General features: G+C 25.6%; 1 protein-coding gene across 3 annotated transcripts in view; it reads right to left on the bottom strand.

The window, feature by feature from the left end:
• LOC113557457 (GTPase-activating Rap/Ran-GAP domain-like protein 3) overlaps nucleotides 1-22,829 on the bottom strand; it is a 285,169-nt gene that overhangs the window by 98,706 nt on the left and 163,634 nt on the right. The window contains exon 1 of one of the 3 annotated variants that reach the window (XM_026963003.1): nucleotides 921-1,183. The exons of the other annotated variants lie outside the window; for them this stretch is intronic. Within the exon in view, the coding sequence (XP_026818804.1) occupies nucleotides 921-1,183 (263 nt within the window). Of the gene's footprint in view, nucleotides 1-920; nucleotides 1,184-22,829 lie in introns of those variants that run through there. 3 annotated transcript variants of the gene reach the window in all.

The following is a 22,829-nucleotide window of genomic DNA, read 5'->3' on the forward strand; positions in this document are numbered from 1 at the left end:
CTATTTTAAATGTCAAATTTCTTTACATACACTTGATGAGTTGTATTATTTGATACTAAAATTAAACTTTGTTAATAGATAACTTTACAATATAATTTGCCGATTAATAAATCATATTTTATCTCAATTTATACAAAAAAATATTTGGAGCATTTTTGAATATTTATAAAATAACTTAAAATTTTAACGACTCTAAATTACACAGTCCATTAAAGTAGATAAATGGTTAACTTTTTTGATAAACTGTATAGTACTTGTAGAATAATATTAATATTTATTGCGAGTTTTTGGGAAATGCTACAAAAGAACCAAAAATGATAACGAAAACAAATAAATAACATTGTATGTAATTTATGACGATTCGCATCGAACAATATTGATAACACTATGTATACTAAGCAGTTAGCACTAAGCAGCATAGTCATGCCAACGTGGAAGTGCAACTTTCTCTATATCTAACTTCTTAATGTATGGGTAATTAAATTAGGGCATGCCTCTCGACAATTTAAAAATCTTTGAAAATATCTAAAAATAACAATAGTTATTTTTCTTTTCTACTTCTAGAAATATAATCGTCTGATGTTTTTTTTTTTTATGGAATTTCTTAGATATACTGCGGTGAAGAGTAATAAACTATATTTGCTAACTTTAATTGTATTGGCCAAATGACCTAAATATTATATCAGCATTGAAAAATTGTTTTCAGAATACTTTAAACAATTTTACCCAACATAAATCATAATAACAGTGTATGTAAGTGCACACAATATACCCTGAAATTTCCGGATCATAAATCAATATGTATATAATAATTATCAAACCACACGTCGCTTAGAACAGTCGCGTGGACAGGATTTCCTGAGCAACGATAACAGTAAAATACAACACGTAGTCTTTAACAGTAGAATTAAAATACTCACAGTGCGGACGAGGCCCGCCTCCTGTTGAGTTCTCTGACCGGTATGGCGGCCGGGTGCAGGAGCGTGGCCAAGCCCAGCCGTTCGACGCACAGCGACCTGGACCGGTCCCTGGCCGCCGTGACGCCAGCGGCCGACGCGGCGCGAGGTGGGGCGGCCGCGACGCTCAGCCGCCGCCCGCCCGGCAACGTGGACGGCGGTGGCGGCGGCGACTGCTGTTGGCCGTCTTTGTTGTCCACACCCCGGAGACGTGACACCAGCTTCATGGTGGTAATCGCCGACGACGTACGTTCGGCTTCGCCGACCGCACCGCCGCCGACGCCGCCTCCGACGGAAGACCGTCGGCGCCACGTTCGCGAGTCCGTGTTGGAAACAACAACGACAACGAGGCAACGATTGTACTATGGAGATGACGTCGGGCGGGCACAGGTCCGGTACGCGTTTTGCAAGAATCTGTTCGATGTCACGAGCGGGAGAAAGGGATTGTCGGAGATTTCCCGCGATTTTCGAATTTTGTTCGTTTGTATATTATACTGCATGCACAGCTCACCGAACCGATCAACAATCTTTTTCGTGTTCTATTCGTAAAATACACTGCGATTATATTATTGCTCATTAGGTACCTCCTTTACTGTTTAACTATTGCTATCGGACAAAAAGACAATATTTTTGCGTGTGCAAACCCCGATGTGCATGTGTGTGTGTGTGTGTATCACGACCCCACAACCAACGTTTCGTCACCGCAATCATGAACAATTCTGAATATTGCCATAAAGATAATTTAATGACACAATATTATAATACATAAAAAATATCGTTATCGCCGGTACCTAATTACTGCAGTCGTTCCTATTTTCGTCCATAACAACAACAATAGTATTATTATTATAAAATTAACGAAAATTGTCCGTCTGTAGTTTTAAAGGTTCTTTTTACGCTCTATCGTGTACTACATAATTTATAGTATTGTGTCAAAATCTCAGCGTCTTAATCGTCTGAATGCTGAATAAATATTTCCAAAATACTATAAAATCAAGTGGATGATAATACAATCGGAATTTAACAAATGAATATATTATATTTGATATATAAGTAGAATATTAATGATATTTATATACATTATAAAATATTAACTATCATATATTATATATTTATTATTTATGTATATTTAATAGCCAATGTTAAATAAAAATAAATTGAAAATAGTTTATATTTCAATTCAAACTACCGAATACATGGTAGATGGTGTCATAATAATAATAAAAAAATGTTTGTTTGTATTCCATTACCTAATTTTTTTGATATTTGAGTATTGAGCTTATTCCTAGTTTTTCAATAATAATTGTTTAAGGTTTTTATAATTACTATTTCTTAATTGTGTAAACAGTGTGCTCAGAATGTTTACATTAATTAATACATTAATTTGAATAAGTTAAAGAATTAATATAATATATTGTCGTATTGATGATAAATATATGGTTATATGATGCAAATAATAAAAAATATTGTTTGAAAAATCAGGAATGAATAATTGACTAATAATAATCGATGTCACTATAGCTTTGAGAGAATTTTTTTGTACTACCTAAAGTAGAAACTAAAGTAAGATTTACTTGTTGATTCCTATTTTATAAGCGAATAGACTAGGAACAGTAGGAACTGATTATAAAATAAAAATAAAAAAATTTAATAGACAAGTCGTTTGCAGGTAAATTAAAATGTAAAAATGTTTTCATTACAATTGTAAATAGGTACTTAGGTATATATATTACAATTTAGACAAGAATAAATATTATTTTGTCATACTTATTTATAAATGATATAAATAAATACTGAAAAAAAAAGTTATATAGAGGGCAACAATTTAAATGAAAATTGACTTTCTAGAACATACGCAACGCGTATACCCCTCTTTTATTATTAGGATTTAACTCGTTAATTGTGGTTGTAAGGTTTAATTATTAAAATATTAAAAATGGAAAAAGCCTCTTTGTTACGACCGCAAAGAAGAGGCAGAATAAGAATTAAACCTTATCTTTTAAGATCCCGGATTAAAATTTAAAGATAATAATAACAATTTACACTTAATTGTATCATGTAGTGTTCAGGTATATATTAAATAAACCATTAATTAAATTAATCTTTGCATGTTACAATCATGCATGATGTTTAAATACAAGTTAAATATTTTCAAGTTCTTAGACACACTGTATTTTTATCATATGTGTATTATTTATCTAATACATTTAATATGTCACATATGGATATTTTTTTTTTTTATTGTTCCTGAAATTTATGAGGGAATTCTGTGTTACTGTTATCTGTTCTACCGGGCCATTATTTCTGCAAACGAATTTTGCTCCCCTTCGTGTGCAACAGAATAATATACTTCCTACATTGTTTTGTTAATTATTATTTTTACTATATTTATCCTAAATGCCCTATTGTTTGTCTTTTGACGAATAAAAGCCGGTGATTGATTTTTTTTTAACTAACTTAAATAAAACGTAGCAATAAATGTCAGGATGATTAGTAGGTACGCATATAAAACGAATTGTATACTAATTTTAAAATGTACCTACCTATTTACAAGCTCACTGTAAAAACTAGTACTTTGTTTTTATATATATTTTATATTATAAATAATATTATGTATTCAAATAATAATTGTTATTAGTGGTTCCACAGTGCAATCATCTTTACATTTGGAGCATAAATTAATGATTAAGTTTCAGTATTTCAATTATAAGCAGTATATAATATTATATGGTATGATATAATTAATAAATTAGGTATTATTAAGTATCTAATTTTATGAAATGAGATATTATTAGATACTTAACTTTCTAATTTTAATAAATTATTAATAATAAAAATAAAAATTCAGATAAAAATTAGTTGTATATATATATTTATCTATTAAAGATAAATCATTTTCTTATTAAATAAGTTATGGTAAGAAACGTCATAGTAAATAATAATATTATAATGTTTTGCTTTAAAAACAATATATTATTACTTTTCTTTTTTCTTTTTTGGAAATATAGAAATTAATCAATTCTAGTTAATACTAAAATACAATAAATGTATTAACAAAATATATATGAATTAAAATTATAATGACCCAAATACTCTAAGCGCTTTGTGCAATTCATGAATATCGAAAGATTTAATTTACTACTAATACAAATATGTATATCTTGAATAAACAAAATGCATTTATTCATAACAATAAATTTAGATTAATATCATGTTTGTGTGATATACGTGTATAAATATGATAATATAATGTATTATATTACATCTGACTGTATAATAATATGTACACATATATATACTATACATACTCTATACACATATATAGTACACTTGTCAAAAGTATATCCATGTTCGTGACAATATAATAACAAATTAAAACCTGACAAAATAACTGGGCCTTTCAAATTTCAAAGAGGAAATACAAAACAATTAAAAACCTATTATGACAGATAAATTAGAGTGTTCCGAATCGTCCATATACAGGCAAACATAACGATAACACGATATTCTGCAGTTAACACATCCACTATAGAATCGAATATGGATTACGCGTTACAATCTGCACTCAATAATTAAAGTGGAGTAGAAATGTATGTAATTGTTAATCAAAACATGATTCGCAATGGTATATAGTACAGATGTATATTATTGCGTAATCGAACATTTTATGATTTTATTAAAATACGTATTATTGTAGCGCGTATTCTATTCAAATAATACTATTATATTATACGTCACGGTAAACTGACGGCGGATCTTCCGTTTCAGTATAAAAATATTTCTCAACGACGTTGGCGTATACGACGATTTAGAAACGTGCAGAGCGGATTGATTAGAGGGTATTTTTCGATCAACCTGACGATATATATTTATGTCATATGATGTATATAAGGTATATATACCTATGATGAAGGATGCGGTAGTGTTGGGAAATTGCGGGCGTTCTATATTTCCTCGCGTATAAGGGAAAAAGGAAGAAAAAATGCAGGGAAAATAAAAGAAAAAAGGAATAGAAAATAAGACCAATCTGCCAACCGAGTAAATCATTTTACGTATGTCGAAAGTATACGCGAGCAGCTTTTTATCTGCGCCCGACGTGCCGACGCCGATTGAACACTACAACGTGTAAGGTATAGAAATATGTTGCATTCATCATACGTGCGCAACAAATCTGATGACGGAGCGTGAGATAGTTGTACATGACAGAGTAAAATCGAAAAATCACCGGTTAAACGGGCCATCGGGTAATTTGTAAATGCGGCATTAACAGGAGAATTTTTCTGTCAAATTTTAGGATAATAAAATGGTCTGTATATTATATTGTTATGTTTTCACCATTAATTGTCTCGGTAAATTTTTACATTTTTAATCCATCTACCATATTGTTATACATTTTGTATTTTTGTGCAAATATCAAGTAAGTATTTTATTTATTTACAAATATTACGCATTTAAAGTTAATACAAATAGAATAATAGATTAATAATAGATTTTTTTTCACTCCACTCCTATTATCAAAACTGTAAATTATTATAAGTAACTCAAATTACAATAATAGTTTTGTAAAATGGCGATTATAGAAAGAACAAAGGAAATTTATCTCTATTACTATGTGATCTTTTTTTTCTCTTGATAATACTCAACTATAAACTAAAAAATAAAAGAGACAATTATATAAAAAGTAACTGACTTTCGGAAATGGCCGTTAATTTAAGTTTTATGTACTCGTACTTTTAATATTAGATAACAAAAAAGTTGACTGAGAAAATGAGTGACTTTGAAAAACATGTAGTATATCAGGCTGCTCTACCAGTTTTAATTCAAAATATAACTTTTCGGAAAATACCGAAAAGTGTCTGAAAAATCTATCTATTAAATTAAATGTGATAAATATTATTGCATTTGTACAAAAATCATAATAAAAAATATATACATATTTTGGTATTGTTGTTTAAAAAGTATTAGTATAATGATTTAGATTTATAAGAAATTGGTATACTAAATTATTAAATTTAACTAAACATTATACCTACTGTTATTTCTCACTAAATTGTATTATTTTGGTGATTACCTACTAATTTGTAATTACTTAATAGATTTTGTGAGGATTTCGTATATTTTTTTAATGTAAATGACTAAATATTAAAAACCTTATTAACGTAATGAAGCTCCACTATCATTATATTAACGTAATGTTAATATAATGATGGTGGTGGTTAATATTTTTGGAACACGTATTTAAGCGATAAATCCTAAGAACATTTTTATGATAAAGCTTTGTAAGCTTCCCTTACCATTCTCAGTTAATAAAAAAATATCAAACACTCTCAATGGTATGAGATGGGACCGAAAACTGGACAGGGAAATAAAATTACATGTGTATATTATAAATATATAATAATAGATGACCGTTAAAAAGGGAAGCGGGATTTGAGTTTTTTTCAGAAACTTGAAGCCGTTATAATTGTATACGAAATTATTGATAAAACTAGTCACCGATATATATCAAGGTGGCGAGGGGGTCTGAGTAAACGAATAGAATAGAGCGCACGAAGAAGTAAAACTAGTAAAAGTATTATTCTTATTATTATTACTATCATTATATAGGTGCGTGTGTAGAGTTGCGCGCTGCGTGCGACCGCAAACAAGTGTTGCTGCTAGCCGAGCCGAAATAATCTGCGAAACTCTGTTATATAGGTATATCTCGCGAAAAGGACCCCATTTGTCATGTGTCGGGTAACTGTGGTAGTGGTGTGTAGGACGGGCATTTTAATAGAGGGCCGAAGGTTTATAATAGGAGTGCGGGTGGATTGTGTGTCGAGGAGCAACTCTAATTTGTGTGTTCGTACGCCACTGTAGCACGCATGAGGTGCTTGCAACCTTCCTACCACATATACTGGAGACAATTATTACCCCCGACGGAGGTGCCCACAGAATCCTTGGAATGTCCAATATTATATATATACACCCAATGAGACGGTATAACAATAGTGGTATACAATACTAGTATATACCTACGATATTCCGATGGATTTGGTGGAATGGCGGTAGTTGGATGGATGAGAACGAAAAATGTATTATTTTGAAACATTTAAGTGTGCTCGAACGGTTAGATGGAATTTCATTTAAAAATAATAGATTTGACGAATAAACTATAGAATTTAGGTTAAAAAAAATATTTGTTATTTATATTCAAGTATACTCTTTTTACGAGGAAACCTATCATAATTAGAGTATTGAATAAAATACCAAAAGCTTTGGATGTGATAAGTAAAAAACTAGGAAATAATATCATTCATAAAAAAAAAAAAAATCAATTGCTTAATATTATTCAAAATAAATCAAATAATCTAATCTAATACCACTTTCTTGCAAATGGTCGACTAAACTTTTCAAAAATAACAGTGTGTTTGGACTTGGTACTCGGAAAAGTATTTCCTTTAATACTTTAGAATATAAAGTTTAGATGAACAATGAGAAAGAATTTTAAAATAAATCTATTTTTAAAGATAGGCTCACACAGGGATTTTATTTCAGTAAACGAAAATCAAATACTTTTGTTTGTATCGAAATACAATTGTGGTTATAAGAAATAAAAAAACCGTCTTTTATACTTGACCAAAGCAACAAAAATAATTAAGTTTAAAAATCTACGCAATTTAAATTTAATGGAATTTAAGAAGGGATTAATTCACGGGCATTTAATTTGTTCACGGACAATACTGTATAGGATCTACTAAGTAATAATATATGTAAAAATTATTAAAAAAAACTAATCGCATATGAAGCCAAAGTTGTATTTTAATTAATAATAAAAATAAATAAATAGATAATTAAAAATTATTAATTAAGTACCTCTTAAAATATTTAAAAATATGCAAAATACATTATTATTCTTTTAGATTGTGTTAAACTAGAATCAAATGATTTATTATTGTATATTTTTAATGTATATATACGTTGAAAAATAGCTCTTAATGAAGACGGTAATAAAATTAACCAACAATTATTATTATTAAATTTTAACATGCATTATTATTTTGTTTTTTTATCTGATTATTTTAAAAATATGTATAAAGATGTTTCAAATTTTAAATCGCCAAACTACAAGTTATAAACAATTTTTTTTATCAACCCCCCTTCCCCTTAACATTTATGAGCATTTATTTTATTGGAAACTGTTTTCAGGCATAAATTAATAATAATAATAAAACCGTTTTTTATCAGTTCAAAATCTAAAAAAATAACTTGATTATTTAAAATTAGATTTTGTAGAACGTAGCATTTAATTTATAAAAATATTAAACAAAAGTTACATATTATAAAACTAGAAAAATGTAATACAACTAAAATTAAAAGTTTATATTTTTATTGAAATTTTTTGAAATTTTAAATGTTTAATTTTAAAAATTACCCTAGTATTTACTAATATTTTGTTAAGAAAAATTAAAATGTTCTAATTTTTAATTTTTTTCTTGATAATAATATTCAATTATAAATATAAATGTATTTATTTTACTATATTGTCAGAGTAAAGTAAATTTTCAGAGCTATAATATTAATAAGCCGCATTCTACCAATAATTATGAAACCAACAATATTATCAACTATAATAACAATAATAATATATACTATAATATGATTCATGATACATAACGAAACACACATTTTTTATTAAAGAAGCTCATTTTGTTTTATACATAATTATAAATTATAAAATGATTTAATGTTTCTTAATATTTAATATTTAACAGATCTGTTTACTAGAAATATTATAGTATGATTCTAATCTAAGACTGAGTAAAAAAAAAAATATATATTTTAAAGTGTTGATTTAAACGGAATATTTTTCTCAAATTAAAGGATTACTTTATTATTTTTGAGTATTCAAAGAATAAGTACATTTAGATGCACCTTAAGCGTATCCTTATTTAATACTACAGTATCAATATTTCATTTTAGAAAAGTTTTTGAATATAAATACTCATAAAATAAAAATATTTGAACAAATTATATTGCATTATATATCTTGACTTACAGTATAGAATATTTGTATGGCAGAAATTAACGAACTAATGTGTTCTTTAAAACAAATAAATTACAACATTTTCGTTATTGCACTCGAGCGTAATCACTTTATAGATACACATTACACACGACACACCATTAAAATAGCACAACAAAATACTAATTCCCCATCGACAATTAAAGCACTACTAAATAATATACACGATAATATAGTATATAATATAACAGGTATAATACATTAATGTACCATATACATATTTAAACTGGGGTATAGCATAGTATAATTGACTATTGTTCATGATAATATTATACTTTTTGAATAACAGTGCAGTGTGCAGACGCCCGCAAACTGTCATACATACAAACACACATATACATACACAAGGACATAAAGGATAGGGGACACCAATAAAATACAAGTATTGAAGTTGTTAAAAAAAAAGCAAATCACTAAAAATTAGTTTTGTTTGCGATATTATAATATTTAGAATGCATATTCCGAATTATAACTCGTGTGTTAATGATGAAAGGATAATATATACAACATACATATTTATATTTATTATTTATATTTACATTGAATAAAAGGCTATTTCACGAAAACATGTTTGAAATTGTTTTATACTATATACCTACATGGAGGAGTATTAGGCAATCCATAATACATGAAGAAACATAAATTTGTGTTTTACCTAATTTAATAGAACTGTATTAGCATATACGATATGTACCTATACAAGTTCTATCATAGTTTTATATTTATTTAATACGTTATTACACAAAAAATCAGGTCATTTAATAAAACATATTATTATAATAATAAATATAATAAATGAGTAATTTTATCTTATATTGTAAAATGTTTAAATTGGTACCATGTATTTTTCTAAAAGTACAGATAATATTGCTATACAATATTGACAAGTGAATAATGGAACTTGGTTTGTATAATCTGATTGTGTAAACCTTAAAAATTGCGTATCATATGAACCACTTTCAAAATTCCACTCTCATATCACCATACAAGGAAAAACAATACTGACATTTTATTTATTTTTATAGATATACACGATGATATGATCTTTTTCAGTCAAACAAGATTGATGTTTCAATACATTTTACATGGCATTTTTTTCAATACTTAAAAAAATCATTTACAAGATATTCTCGGAATGTAACACGTATTCATGCACATAAACTAAAACATTATTTTTTTAAATTTAATTAAAAGTACTATAAAAAGGCAAAACTTAGAAAATTATATTATCGTTGTACGAAAAGTATAATTGATTTTACCAAAATTAATGTAAGAGATTAAATTTAAACTGTTAATTTATACAAGAATCGTATAGGTATTAAAAATTTAAAACTTAAACTAGGACTACATTAACACACGAGTAAAACTATATTGTTAGATTTTAATACCAAAGTTATTTTTACTATAAATTTTATAATTTTTTTTAATACTAATATTTTAATTAAATTGTGTACGATTTTTACATCCATAAACATATTAATCGTTGCTATCTTAATAAATAACAAATATTATAATATATATGTTTTGTATTTAAAATTGATATGTATATATAATATATAAATTGACTTGGTTTGTACGATTTAAAAGTTTAAAATGTATAATATAAAATATGATCTACAGGTCAATCAGGGTTGAATATAAGCTGTCAAAACGTCATACACAATACAAAATATAATAAGTGAATTTTTTTTATATCGTCATTGTACATAGTTGGGTGTTACTATAATAATAGATACACAATCAGTTGTTAATAATAAACTATTTTTATTTTAAAAATATTAAATAAGTGGTTATAAGAAGGTACCTTAAATTAAAAAAATTAAATTTATTTTTAGCAATAGTAAATTAAGTTTATGCATAAATATTAAATAGTTAATATGAATATTATATATATGTTATGTGTGGACGTATCGTAGATAAGATATATAAGTCAAATTGTAACACAGTCTTACAATAGTTGATATCAAACCAAATTTATAAATATAAATAATTTAATATTTTTAAAAAAAACATCGTAATAATAACATAGTGGTTAAAGTCTTAAAGATATGTATAGTGAATAGCAAAAGTTATTGTTAATTATTATTTATATTACAAATAAAAATAAATACCTGAAAAACCGATCCTAAATTAATAGAATAATTAATAGAATTTGGGAATCTGTACTATTAATATCTACATATTGATTATAAATGTTTAATACTATTAAACTAATAATTAAATATTATATAAGTTAATATTCTCATTAATATTTAATAGTAACATAATCTAAAAGTTATAAAATAATTGCATCTATTATTATGTCAATTAGATAAAAACTAGAAAGAATATTTTGTAAGCGATAAATAAATACGAGATTGACAGTTACAATACTTATATAAATATATGTTTAACGGAATTGTGTTACAGATATATAAATGCAAATAGTTGTAATTTTATACCACTTGAACATATACTCAAGGTAAATACTAAACTATTAAAGCACTCATTTGAATAAATTATACATTAACAAGTGTCATTTGGGCGAGTGATTATTATTACTTATTAAACATTTTTTTCAACCAATATTAGATGAAATAAAATAAAAATATGAATGTAACAATATTAGTGTATATATATATTTTTATTTCTTGACGTTTATTTTGTAATTTAGTTGCAATAAGCACAATTTGAGCTTAATATTGAAATTACACGAACCATTTGAAAAACTTAGCCACCTAGCAGATAGGTCTAATCTTTATTATTTGAATCTAGTTTAGTATTGATGTATAACATACATATGATACAGGATAAGATAGAAAGTTTTACCCTTGGTATCTACCATTGTATTAAACTACCAAATAATAATGTTTTTTTCTAATTTTTCCAAAATTAGTTAAATTTCCATTAAGCATGTTTATTTATTATGTATAATGTAATAGCTTAATTAAAAATATTATTGTAATTTGTAAAACTATTAATAATTAAACATTTTATTAAATTAAATACAAATTCAAGTTTAATCTTTTAGTTTTAGTAGTATAAAGATTTCTTTAATTTTATTGTGCATACTAATGACCTAGTATAATATTTTCAACCATTTTTATGTTGGTAAAACCAAATTACTAAAATAATACAAATAAATAAAATAAAACTATAAAGTTTATAATTATTTTGGTTTGTATAAATATATTTGAAATTAAATATTTTACTATAATAAGAAATCATAATTAATTGTGTTTTTATTATGTATTATAATACAGTAGATTCCGCTTAATGTGGGCACGTTGGAACCAACCCTGTTTGCCCACATTAAGCAGTTGCCCATAAAAACCGAAATTGGTTAAAAAAAAAAAAAAATTATAATATCAAAAAAAGTCAACAAAATCCCTTTCTGCATGCATTTTTATTTTTCCCGATAAAAATGTACTTGTTGTAAAAAACACCAGGAGGATGGGAAAAATATTTAAAAAATATACAAGTGAAACTATCCTTAAAATTTGATTAAGGATTAATTTTTGGCACATAATTAGGTTATGATATATATTTGAATATTTCAATAAGTATTATACTTAAAAATCTATACTTATTTTTAAAATATTCTGGACAAAATGTACTACCAGATAGATTTTTTTTACCAAAGATCGGTAGTATCATTAGTATCAAATTGTTATTGATGTAGCATAAATTGGGTAGTTTTTTAAAAAACTAATAATATTTTCAGTTGTTTATTTTTCATCTGAAGTTCACAATTGGACTGCTAGGTAGATGTAACTGGCCGTATATGTAGTAATGTTTTAACTTTATTTTCAACAATAGAAATTACAAAAAACTAATTTGTGCCATTTTTGGTACAATATGCAGAAAAGGGTTTTAATATTTAAATGGTACCTAGTGCTTTTTATTACTTTCGATAAACACAATCTCATAGAAATGACGAAACCCGATTGAATTAATCATTTTTAAATACATATGTGTATATTCTAACACTATGATAAAATAAAAATTGCCCTCATAAACCGAATCGAGTGCCCTATTACGCGGCTTTTTTTAACTTTGTTAATATACATTTATATTGGGACCAGACCATTTTGACCATATTAAGCGGATGCCAATATTAATCGGTGCCAACATTAAGCGAAATCCACTGTATTATATTATATGTTTTTACTTTGTATGTTAAAAACGATAATTATTATATATATAAATAAAAATATAATAAAATAATAACTAAAAAGTAATAATGTTTAAATGTCACATAATATATTTAAATATGTTATAATATTGAGTATAAAATACTTCTACCTATACTTATACTGAATACATATACATTTATACTCAATGATAATAATTACTTCATTATTTAAATGATAACATATCTAACTTCTCAAATAACGGAATATATATAATTTAGGCATCGTATTTTATGATTACAATTAGTCGTGAATAAATACATATTATATTCTAAAACAAAATCCTAAACACGCCACTGACACATACGCACAATGTTATATACATGCCCTTGCAAATTGTGCAGCTACTACATTTTTCCAAGAAATGTATACAACACGGTGGTAAATTTAATATTTCAATAATCTATTACACAATTAGTAAGTATACTATATACGTATATAATTTTTCTCGATATTGGCTATAATGACTATTTCCTATAATATATTATAATAGATAGTGAGTTATCACGTACATATATAATGTGGATTATATAATATAAGTATCCTCTTCACAAAAAAAAACAATGTTGAGAAAATAAAAATTTACTAGAACGAATGATAGTAATTTTTTATTAAAATTGTCTTAAATTAAAAATATATACCGCAGATTAGGTGACTTAAAGTTATATTTTATTATGCAATTTTGTAGTTAGATGAAAACTTATATTCACACGTACCTATACAGTTAGCAAATGATTGTTTTTCTAAAATATTTTGAAACAATAACAAGAGGCATGATAAATCGTTTTCACGTTTCGTTTGGAATAATATCCGTCGTCCGCCGTTTCAACTACTATACCTAAATGTAAGACTATAATATGACATAGCGATAACCTACAATTATGTTATATATTTACATCCATACTTCCTCGTCAACGTACCTTTATCGTTACTGTATAATTTTTTTAAGTGTTTATATTATATTTCTATTCGATCTAAATAATCTTAGCGACGACATCCAAAAACGAAACGTTCCCGGGCGAAAATAGGTATTACAGTACCTATTCTATGTATCTATATATATAATGTACACATAAAATGTGTACGTGCGGTATTTTACGACGACAATATAAAGATAGTTATTATTTCGCGATCCATACCGTTTGCGTACATAGAAACCGGGACGACGGATGAACTGAACTGGCAAAAATCATTTGTCGACGGAGAGATTGATCGCGTAGCGGACGGTAACAGTTCACCGATAACAGATTCGCACTGCAACACGTGCGCGGTGCGCGTGTAGTTAGCCGCTGCCGCCTAATCATCTGCCAGCCGGTGCGCCGCCGCGAAACGCCAGCGTGCCGCTACCTAGTGGACGACGACCGCCGCTTACTGGTTACGCCCAGTGGTGAAGGACTGATTATTTCCTCTATCGCCGAAAATTACCGTTAGACGTCGCTAACATTATTTAAGTCCGACGGCGATTTTGAATTAAACTTTAAAATAATTTTAATTATCTGATACCTATTAAAATAGTATACTTAGTACTTACTCGAAAATTCAATAAGCTATTTATTATAATACTTAATACTATTATGTGAAAATAAAATAAATACAGTTTACACACCGTGTAAAATAGTAAATTACATTATTAAATAAGATGTCAATTAAAAAACCACACGCCAAAAATAGTGGTACACCTTAAAGCTATGTCAAATATATATGGCCGCAACCATAATAACTAATACTGTGACCACCCGCCAATCACGTATAATGTGGTGAAGATGATTTAACCAAATATTGCAGCAAAAATAAATAAACAGTAACTTTTCGAATAAATACGCAGTATGGTCTGGTGATCGTACAAACACATAATATAAAGGGTGTCTATTGCGTATAAAATTGATGAAAAAAAAAATCAATGCAGAAACTCGAATACAAGAGTCTTGCATTTATTGTCACGTCCTCAACCCCATCATATTCCATCATGTCAACATACCATTTAGTAACAAATGAGCAATATTTCCGACCCAATATCCAGTTTCCTGATTGAAATAATAATAATATTAAACCCTTTAGTATTTATTTTCTCTACTACTGTAAACTAAATCACAGTAAACATTCCATAGCTATCATAAAAAAGCCACATCTAGCGATTTGTGTACCTCATTATTATAATTAATATTCTCGTTATCTGTACTAATTGTTTCCATTCAGTAAGGTAATATGTAAAGTGTATACATTCTAATGAATATATGTTATTTCCGAGAAATATTTTGATATAATTTTATTTTAGTAATTGGGCGATAACATTCTTAAACAGAAAAAATGAAAAAAATGAAATATGTCTACTAGCTGTAGAGTAGCTAATGCAAGCAATTTCAAGTATAGTAATGTTGAGTAAATAAGATGTAAGCATCAATACTTATAATAATTATTAAACTTAAACTATAACTTTATTTATGAACTATGCAAGATAGCTGATATTATTTGGAAACAGAAAAACCAATAAAGCATGTGGTTAATAATACTATGATAATAAAAATTAATTTCTTATTTTTGTCGTAAAAATATAATTTAAATTGAATAAATGGAAATTACTAATTACTGAGGGGCTTAGCCCCCAAAAAGCCCACCAAGCCCTCTCAAACATTCTTGCAAATATAAAAAATTTTGTAGTTTCATTTTCATATATTATATTCTTAATCTTAAAAAAAACAAGAAATATAACACATAATAATTTTTATATTTTGTTTATATAATATTTTATACGAAATTGCAATTAAAATTAAAATTATAAGTTGGAACACTGTTCGTCTGTTCTACAGTGACTTGTTTTATCATCTGTCGAATAAAACAAAATATATGAAATTATATTAATTTGGAAAAATAATATACAGTGATTCTTTTATCATAAAACACTCATTATGTTTTTGAAAACATTGTTTTGCATAGTTTCAAGTTGTTAAAAAACGTTTTTATTAAAAAATTAAATTTTTAAATATTTTAATCCTTATATTTTTTTAAGTTATTTACTTTTTTAAATGACAACATAGAGTTTTAATTTCATAATCCAAATCGGAATAATTTTCTAAGTATTTTGATACATAAAAATCGAATTTAAGGCGAGTAGTTAATGAGTTATACGTATTTAAAGTTTAGACAAGCGGAGTAGTGGACAAACATTTTGCGGGGCAACCCCGTACCAATCCACTCCGCGCATCTAAACTTTAAATACTTATATCTCATAAACTACTCGCCTTAAATTGGATTTTAATGTATCAAAATACTCAGAAAAATATTATGATTTGGAATATGAAATTAAAACTCTATGTTGTCATTTAAAAATATAATTTTTTAATAAAAACGTTGTTTTTTTAACAACTTGAAACTATGTAAAAAAATGTATTCAAAAACATGAATACTTTTTGAAATAATGAGTGTTTTATGATAAAAGAATCACCGTATGTAATAATTTTTACAATTAAAAAAATAGCTATTTTTTGCTAGATTTTCATTTAGAATTTTAGATTACCGAAACTGGAGAAGGAGTTTTGTTATTTGGAGTCATGTTAGATTCACTTAGTCCAGGAGAAGTGCTGTGAAAATTTTCAGAACTTTATTTTCAATAGTTAACTCACTACGAAGCTATAAAGCTGAAAAAAATAAAAATAAACTCCCAATAAAATGTGTTTTAGTTTTATTGAAGCTTTGTAGTTAATTAATTATAAAATATAAAGTTCTGAAAATCGTCACTGCACATCTCCTAGTTAATGTGAATCTAACAAGACCCCAAACAACAAAATCCGCTCTCTGGTTCCAGAGATTTATCACACTAAAAGAAAATGAAAATAAAATTCATTAAGTATACATACATATTGCATACAATTAATAAATTTCTAACGGTTTTGGTTTATGAGAAAAATCGTAGCCCCCCAACTTTTTCAATGGATTTTCGCCTATGTTCCTGAGGATTAGAATTTGGACCAATTTTACATTTAAATATTATATTATGCAATATGGGTTAAATGCTAATATTATATACGTGTTATATTTATTATTCTGTGATCAATTTAATATATTTATAAGATAGTAATCCAGTATAATATTATAATGATTTTATTATCGAAGGATGAAATCTGAATCGTATCAAATATCAGATGTTATATTATTTAATATAATTTCGTAATGCAATAAATTATTCACAGCAAAAATTCTATCTTCTCCAAAACATTCCAAAGTCTAGTGATTTATTTTGTATTCAAAAAAATTATTTGACTTTCGGTTGTTGTTTATTTTAATTGGAATACAAAGTGATGAATGTATTGATTTTATAATGATATTTTATTTGTATTTATTTATTTTGTTCGCCTGTGATATTACCTTTGGAGCATTATATATGCTCCGGTTTTCAACTTTTAAGGGTGGTTTCTGATAATAAATTTTTTGGTAAAAAATTTGATTACATTAAATAGTAAATATTAAATAACAGCTAATTATCACAATAATATATTATTATGATATTATTAAACATTGCAAACATAATTCACCAAAATAGGCTTACCTATAATCCACAAATTAACCTACTCTAGAAAAAGTTTAAAATTGTTAAATTAGGATAGGTTATAGTACGGTTATATTACTATAGCAGGTATTATATAATATCTATCTATAAATGTTTTGAAACTCTAAAAATTTGATTTTATATTAATAAATATATATTATTTTCAAAAATATTTTTTGAGTAGTAATTTAGGTATTCTTTAATAAACGATTAAATTATAATCAAAATACATTAAAAATAATAAAACTTTGTTGAACTGTCAACTATAACATTTAAGACACTAAATTATATTATTTCTGACAGGCGATAATTTCATGTGTCCGGATCTGAACATTCTGAACTTTATATTATTATAAGAAGTATTTGTCAGAGTTTCTCATGTTAGGTTAGCTTAAGACAAAAACACGAAACATCAGGTATACGTTTATTATTTAAACTAATAAAATGTAAAAAATACAAATAAAAAATGTTTCGATGTCAGATTTAGAATTATAGTTTATTCATAAATTAATAGTAGTAAACCTATAGTTACTAGTTAGTAATTACTGTTTTTATTTTTATTTTTATGGGATTAAATCATTTGAAATTAAGTTATATTATTTTTGATAAAAACGTTTTCTACACCTTGATAAACAAGCTTAGATAAATGAAAATATTGTTTAAAATAATACAAAACGCATATTTTATTGTACTCATTACTCAATACTCATTGTAATTATTTTATTTTTAGTACACAAATATTTATTTTATTTTCATTTATAATATATCTCTGAAATTAAAAATAATATTTTTTTGTTGAAGCTTTTCATAAAATGGTAAATTTTTTGAAACTATCTACACATAACTTCTTTATTTAAATTACTGTATGTTCGATATTACATATATAGATCTTTGATATTATTAATAGTAGATCAATGATACCGAATTAAACCAAAATCTTTTTAATATTGTATTCGAGTTTTATCTTTTTTAATCATATTTTACTAAAATTAAACTGTTTACTGATTTAGTAAGTATAAACTTATAAATTATAATGATTAATGATAATAATTAAAAGTATAAAATCATATTTTAGTTAAGTCAGTAACCTTATTATAAAACAGATATTATACTTATCTAACATACTATTTAAAAAATTATGATTTATAAAAATGTTAAAATGATATTGCTTAATGTTTAATATTTAAGTAAAATCTTTTATGTAACTTATTTTTACTAGTTTTTATTTTTTTTTTAAATTGGTATTGTTATTTTTTAAAAGAACTCAATGAGAATAGAAGGTTAATTATTGAACATTTTAGCTTAGTTGGATGTAAGTATTTGAGTTTGGCTCATAAATATTGTAATGAATAATTTATTTTACTCATTATTGATATGTACTTAATTGTCTATCAAAGTAATTATAAATTAGGATACTACTGAACTTTTATTGTTTAAGAACAATTTCTTTTTTAAACTTATAAAAATAAATTACAAAATCATTATTTTGATTATTTTTAATTTGTTGCGTTATTGCTTATCAGAATATTTAGAACCACATAATAATAGTATTTATATTAGTTTCCATAAGTCATTTTTTATAATGATGTATAATTATTTTAAATAGTAAATCGAGGTAATTTAGATAGCTTAAGACTTTGACAGTTTGAATAGTGACACGTATAAACTGAGATAGAAATAGGTACCTTAAGAGTTAAGGACAAGACATCAAGCAATCTAATAAAGGTTTAGATGTTTGAACATTAGTTCTTATAGTTGGATTAGTTAGATTAAACTAGCTATTAAATATAATTAAAAATAAACTAAACAAACAGCTTAACTTTGATTGAATTAGATTAGATACGATTTTTTATTTTTCACTAAATTCAGTTTCGATGAACATTTTTTTAACACATACAATTTTAAACTTAAAATTAGATTATTTTCTTTAAATATGGCATATATAATACTATAAAATATAATATAGGTACTATATATTTAAGCCAATAAGTACTAAAAATAATGAAATTATGATGCAATCATTTTTGTATTATTTTAGTACAATAATATTAATAATTTATATTAATTGTTATTAGTTAATCTATTAAAGTTAGGTTTTATCTTATGGGTTTATACATTTGTAGTTTAATATAATTGTCTACTTAAATTATATTGATAAATTTCACTATAATATTAATTTATATTAAATTAACATTAATTAAAATACAGGTAAGTATCCAATTTACCATGGAATTGTATAAAATCATTTAACCATTTTTATATGTTAATCACACAAAATGTAATTAATTTAATCAGCTAAAAGTAACAAGTAATATTTGTAAACGCATATTTACATATTCTTAAGCCACTTTGAGCTGTCAGAGTTCCTAAAATTATCGGTCTATACTCAGTAATTTGAAAAACTTTATAATAACATTTCAATTGAAAGTTTTTGAATTGACAAAACATCCGCTACTTTTTGTGTTGAAATTCGAATTTCTAATATACAAAATAATAGATATAGAACATTTATTTTGACACATTTGTGTTTGAACTCTGCAGATAATTCATAAGAGTTATGTTGAATTATTTAATATTATAGACCAGTGGTTTTCAACCAGTGTAAGCTACGCAGTTTTAAATTTTAACGTATCAAGCATTTAAAAGGAAATCCATATTTATAACGTTATCCGTTATTTATATAACCAGGTTAACCTATTGTCGTACACAAAACATACAACTTAATAATTTTTTAATACATAATTTGTAATACTAATAATTTTTTTTCCTACTAAATAAAGTCCCATTTATGCGATTTGATTGAAAACCACTGCATTATTACATAGTAGGTTTGTACAATTTATGTAATAGTAAATATTAAAATTTAAAAAAATATGAACCACATGGAATTATTCCAACCTTAAAAATACCACTAAATTCCCTCATTTAAAATTTGAAACGAAGCAAATGTATTAGTCTTGTCTTTGACTGGGAAGATGTTTAATTATACAATTTAAATAAGCTCGTTTGAAGTTGAAAACTAGTGAAAAAAAATCCATAGTATATTTTCGTGAGAATTCGTTTACAGCGTTCCAAGAAGTTTTATAAATACTGTAATACTTTATCTGTAAATTAAATGTTACGATTCGTCGAATTGTGAATTATCGATATAACTATTTATCTAAAATAAAGTTTTTAAAATACTTTTGCTGTTTAACTCGCAGAACAGTAGGAAAGTAAGTTTATATACTATATATGTGTTCTATGAAATGGAACGTTTACTAAATATTTTTTGTTGGATTGATAAATTTGAAATTAAAAATACTTTATACTTTTTCCAGTGTTTTATAATTTTAAATCAGTGTTAAATTATAATAATACTAAAAATCGATTATTGCGGATTTATTTCAATTTTATTTAAATTATACTATGATGCTTATTGATTATTACCTATCCTATAAGTATCTTACTATCATTGTTCGTATGAAAAATATGATCGAACTATACTCATTATAGGTTCATTGAATTCTTATTCTCCGATTATAATATTTATACATTTTTTATAAAAGTGCTTAACTAATGAATGTATTATGTAAGTTGGTATAATATTAAATAAACAAAAATGACTTATGATATTAAATTCAATGCTTGTCCATTTGCACTTGACATAAGACTATAAAAATTACTATTGTATACCGATAAATTAAATAAATATAAGTGAAAAATTTTTAAAAATTAATATTTGTGCTATATGATTGTGTACATGCACATATTAATATTAATAAATAATAATGCGCATATTGTATTGGTACCTACATAATATTATACAAACAGCTATTTGAGGTAGATCTAAAAACAAGTGTACAGCATGTGTTTTACGTACTTTAATTCTTAAACTAATTAATTTTGTTTCACTTATAGGCTATGGGACCACCATAATGTTATAATGTTTACACTGTTTACAATTCAAATTACTATTACATGATGTATACATTATACGCTGAATGGAATTTAAATTAAAACACAATTTTCTTTCATGTAAATAAATAATATAATAGTTATATAAACATAAAAACGCATCACTTTACATTAACTGAATAATCGTAATAAATTCAAAAATATGTCCAATCAAATTAAAATATGCTAAAAAAGGTTACTGCATGCAATATTTTTTTATTTTTTTTATAATTTGTTTTGAGTCTTACTAGTCTTATGCTATAGGTACTCTAGATTGTATAATTTACGAGTATTTCACTAAAATTAAGTATTAATACTACAGATTAATTTTTTGTAGTCTATCAAAGATAATAATAATAAAAAATAAGCTCATTAGATTTGCTTATTAAGACGTATACCTGAACACATGTTTAATATTACCATACATATTCAAAAAATTATAATATACATATATGCTGGTAACATGTTCAACAAATATTATCTTATCTACTATTTTTTTAGTTTTAAGCTTCGTGATTAACAACGTATATATTCATTTAAATGCAGATCGTTTGAACTAATTATGTGCACAAAAAAGAGAATTATTATTTTTATAATATTTTGCCAATTTATACAAATATTTAATTAATATTTAATTATTCAAAACTTTTTTTTTGTTATTAACATAATATTCTATGTTCAATGCATTTGCTACTAACTATGAACTAAGAAGAAAAAATAATAATAATTTCTTTTTAGTTCGTGATGTAAATCTTACATTTTAAATCCATTTTATCTACATCGTGCTAAGATCATAATATATAATAGTTTATGAGCTAAGATATAAACAAAAAGGCAGGCGATCGACTGATCATTTTATAATGTTCTATAAGATTAGGTGGTATACATAAATGAACCATCTATAAAAAAACTCCGTTTTTTGAGAGAAGGCACATAAGTCGTGCATCCATCTACCACCGTCAATATAGCACGGAGGCAAAATAAACGTGTACCTTCTCTCATGAAACGGAGTATAAAGACTAAATTGTTTTAAACTTCTGGTATATTTGTTATTTACTCTACTGGATTCACACTCTATACAATCACATTATTGTTTGTTACCAAAATATAATGTTATAATTTGGTAAGCAAATTTGGTAAGCAAATTCATCATAATA

This window comes from Rhopalosiphum maidis, chromosome 1 (assembly GCF_003676215.2).
Source record: "Rhopalosiphum maidis isolate BTI-1 chromosome 1, ASM367621v3, whole genome shotgun sequence".
In the NCBI taxonomy this organism is placed as follows: Eukaryota; Metazoa; Arthropoda; class Insecta; order Hemiptera; family Aphididae; genus Rhopalosiphum; species Rhopalosiphum maidis.